Source organism: Juglans microcarpa x Juglans regia, chromosome 2S, assembly GCF_004785595.1.
Source record: "Juglans microcarpa x Juglans regia isolate MS1-56 chromosome 2S, Jm3101_v1.0, whole genome shotgun sequence".
NCBI lineage: Eukaryota > Viridiplantae > Streptophyta > Magnoliopsida > Fagales > Juglandaceae > Juglans > Juglans microcarpa x Juglans regia.
The window spans coordinates 23,533,168-23,536,713 of record NC_054597.1 but is presented as its reverse complement, the minus strand read 5'-3'; the positions used below and the strand labels follow the sequence as shown (position 1 = coordinate 23,536,713).

The following is a 3,546-nucleotide window of genomic DNA, read 5'->3' as shown; positions in this document are numbered from 1 at the left end:
CGTGGTTAAGCAACACTTTGATGTTTGCAGTGATAACAAAGAAAGCTTTCATTTTGGTCATGCCCAGTTCCTTTGTTACAATTGATGCATGACATGTAAAAGAATATTTGGCACAAGGTGATGATGTTTATCTTTGCTTTGATCCAGAATTTTGCTTTCTGTATTATATTAGAAATAATGTTTTACACAACAAGAATGAATAAGAATGTAAAAATGTCACTAAGAAAAGTATTTTACCTCCATTGGTTGTAAACTTTTCAGTAATGCAGCAATATCACAATTTTGTGTTATTTCTCGAACACCAACCGATGATAAGGATGTGGATGGATATTTCAAAGATTTTGCAATGATACTTTCAAGCATTGAATCATTAATTGCTGCCCTTAAAAATTAAAAATGATATTTAATTTAAAAATGGGAAAATAAAGTTTAGATCTTCAATGTATGTACTTAAGTAATTTATGATTAATTAATATTAATATAGTTGTGTTTATTTTAATGCATTAATAAAAGCAAGATATAGATTTGTAACTGTTGATATAAATATACTAATGAAGAATTGGTTAAATATGGATTACCATCTTTGCAATGATTCTGCCTCAGGAAGAAGGGGATTAACTATAAATACACTTGTTGGTCGAGACGAGAGAGATAACCCTGTATTATAAATACAGATAATTATTAGTTAGAAAATATATGATTCAAAAGAACATTTAAAAATGTTAATCATTAAAAGTACCATTATAAGACCGAACCCTTAGCTTTGTTGCAAGTATGATTGGTTTTGTTTCTATTATCTCAGAAATTTTTTGGCATTTGTCTTGGACAAAGCGGCCCCACATTGTTAAGCAGATGGGATTCAGACTATGACATATAAAATAAAAGAATCAATAGGAAATTTTAAAAGTAAAGATTGCAAAGTAATTTTAAAATGTTAAAGTGAATGAATTTTTTTACCTCTGATCTATAACATAGATTTCTTGAATTACAGCTGGTACATTTGTTAATGTTATCTCTCTTGGTGGCTTTATATGAATGGCAATCGCTAAAAGGTCTGATTAATAAGGCTTAAATTATTAGTTTGTTATTAATAAAAAATTTCAAAAGAAAATAATAAATTACCTATTTCTGCAATCGCGTCTTTATAAGGATCTAATTTTTCAATAGGAATAAGATTGTACTTTGGCATGCCTACTTGATCTTCATTCTCTGGCACTTCTTCGATGATTGTTTTGGAATTTAGAATCTATTGATATGCATGACTATCAATTCTATATCTGGGATCCAATAGCTTAACATATGCGTTTGTAATATAATAAGATCAGAAAATCTGTAGAGAATCATCCCGTGATTCAATATCTTTACCAAACAACATTGCTTGGACCCGATTTCCCTGTATCAAATAAAAAAAGTATAAATAATTATTTTTTATGGCAAAATATTATTACATAGAAGGTAAAAGATATATAAAAAAAAAATATAATGATTTTTTTTATTGTAAAAAGAAGGATAATCACAAAAATAAATGAAGTACCTCTTGATCGACCAATGTCAAGTTTTGGTATTTGACTGGTGAGTGTTGCCCAGTTCGTTTGGGAGATTTTTCAGCCACAAGCATTTTTATCTCTCAGTTTCTTGTGGCTGGAGAAATATCTTTAATTGATGTATAAATAGTCTGCATGTTGAAAACTGGCAACCTAGAAACAAATTAAATGTATAAGTATAGCATATCAAATATACAGTTAATTAAAGTGCATACTAAAAAGAAAAAGAAAAGAACTTTTTTTTATTGATTGACAAAAAGAAATTAGTAAAATATGCAACACAAACAAAAAAAACAAAAATGTAATGAACATTTAATTTATTTGTAGTGGTTAAAAAAGAATTTTGCAATTTTATTTAACTACCTGTATAGTATCAATTAGAAGCTGCCAATGTTAACAATTCCGTATAAACAATATTTTTTGTGCGATTGTTTTCTGATTCTTCAGCTGAGATTGGCCTTATTAAAATCTTGATTGCAGAAATAGTCTTAGCTCTTGATAAAGCCACATATAATTGCCCATGTGAGAAAACTGGATGAGGCAAATATATCCCAACAAAATCCAATGTTTGTCCTTGTGATTTATCTATACTCATTGCAAAGCTTAATTTAACAGGGAATTGAGTTCGCTTGAATGGGAAACCACTATTTTCATCAGGATTTGGCAAGAATGGGATTCTTGGAATAAAAACTTTTCTACCACTGTGATGACCAACAGCAATTTCTGCATGAATCATGTTATGATCAAAATTGCGGCATATAAGTCGTGTTCCATTGCATAATCCTTCTGAAGGGTTAATGTTTCTGAGCAACATGATTGGACAATTTTGTTTCAGTAATAACTCATGAGGAGGAAGTCCATTTGGTGTTAGTGTATTCAAGAAATCTTCCATAACTAGTTGTTTAGATGCATCAATTGATTCATCAAAGCTGTAATATCGTTTTAGCTCCCCGAGAAATTTCTGAATTAACAAAGTGTTTATTTCATCAACATAAGCATTCTTTGGTGTCAATATAGCTCGATTCATTATGGTTGAAATGTTTACTGAATAATCACAAATATCATGAAAAACAGCATCCACCAAATGATTCAAAGAAGTGGCATCGTTTTCATATGGGATTAACATGGCTACAGGAATATTGACAAGTTCATCAATTGTGATTGGTGGCATCCCATTGCCTAATTCTAATATATATTTTGAAAAGTCTGGATCTAATCTTGCACGCATATTTTCAGTCAAATGAAACTTTGTCAATGTTGGCCATAGGTAAGAAGAAACCAAGCTAGTGTCAATTTGTTGTTGTCTTGTGCTTTTTTGAACTACAGGTAGGATTTGACAAAAATCTCCACCAAACACAACAACCTTTCCACCAAAAGATAGTTCTGAATCATTAATGTTTTTCAACATTTTATCCAATACTTCTATGGCTTCTTTTCTTGACATAGGAGTTTCATCCTATATAATTAATCTTACCTTTTGTAGCAGTTTTGCAAGCCCACTTTGTTTACTAACACCACATATGGCATTTTTGTTAATATCTAACGGTATTTTAAACCATGAATGTGCAGTTCGACCTCCAGGTAAAATTGATGCCGCAACACCAGATGAAGCAGTTACAAGAGCCACTAATTGTTTTGATCTTATTGTTGCAATGAGTGTTTTATATAAGAATGTTTTCCCTGTTCCACCAGGCCCATCAATAAAAAATGCAGCAATTTCGTTTGATAAAACTTTTCTCAAAACTTCGTTTGTGGAAATGGAGCGCAAAACTTCTGTCCTAACATTCAATGAAGAATGTTCAATCAATTGAAAATTAGCTAACATCTCTTGTTCAAAACGTTCCCAAAGATCTCTTGGATTGGTGGGATTACAATAAACCAAAATTGTTGCAAACAATCTTCTCAAATTGAAAGGCATTTGATAGAGAGAGGCTTCATATAAGCATTCTTCTAAACTATTATCTTTCTGTAACAAACTGTGCATAGTAGCTGCTTCACGAAA

General features: G+C 30.8%; 1 protein-coding gene across 1 annotated transcript; it reads right to left on the bottom strand.

The window, feature by feature from the left end:
* Positions 1 to 1,917: 1,917 nt before the first annotated feature.
* On the bottom strand, positions 1,918 to 2,988 carry LOC121253480 (ATP-dependent DNA helicase PIF1-like). The gene has a single exon (XM_041153491.1). It carries the CDS (start codon positions 2,986 to 2,988, stop codon positions 1,918 to 1,920), a length of 1,071 nt encoding a protein of 356 aa, XP_041009425.1.
* Between the last annotated feature and the right edge of the window lie 558 nt (positions 2,989 to 3,546).

What these genes read in the sequence shown, in the direction of transcription:
- LOC121253480 (XM_041153491.1), bottom strand. Translation starts at nt 2,988, where the DNA reads ATGTCAAGAAAAGAAGCCATAGAAGTATTGGATAAAATGTTGAAAAAC.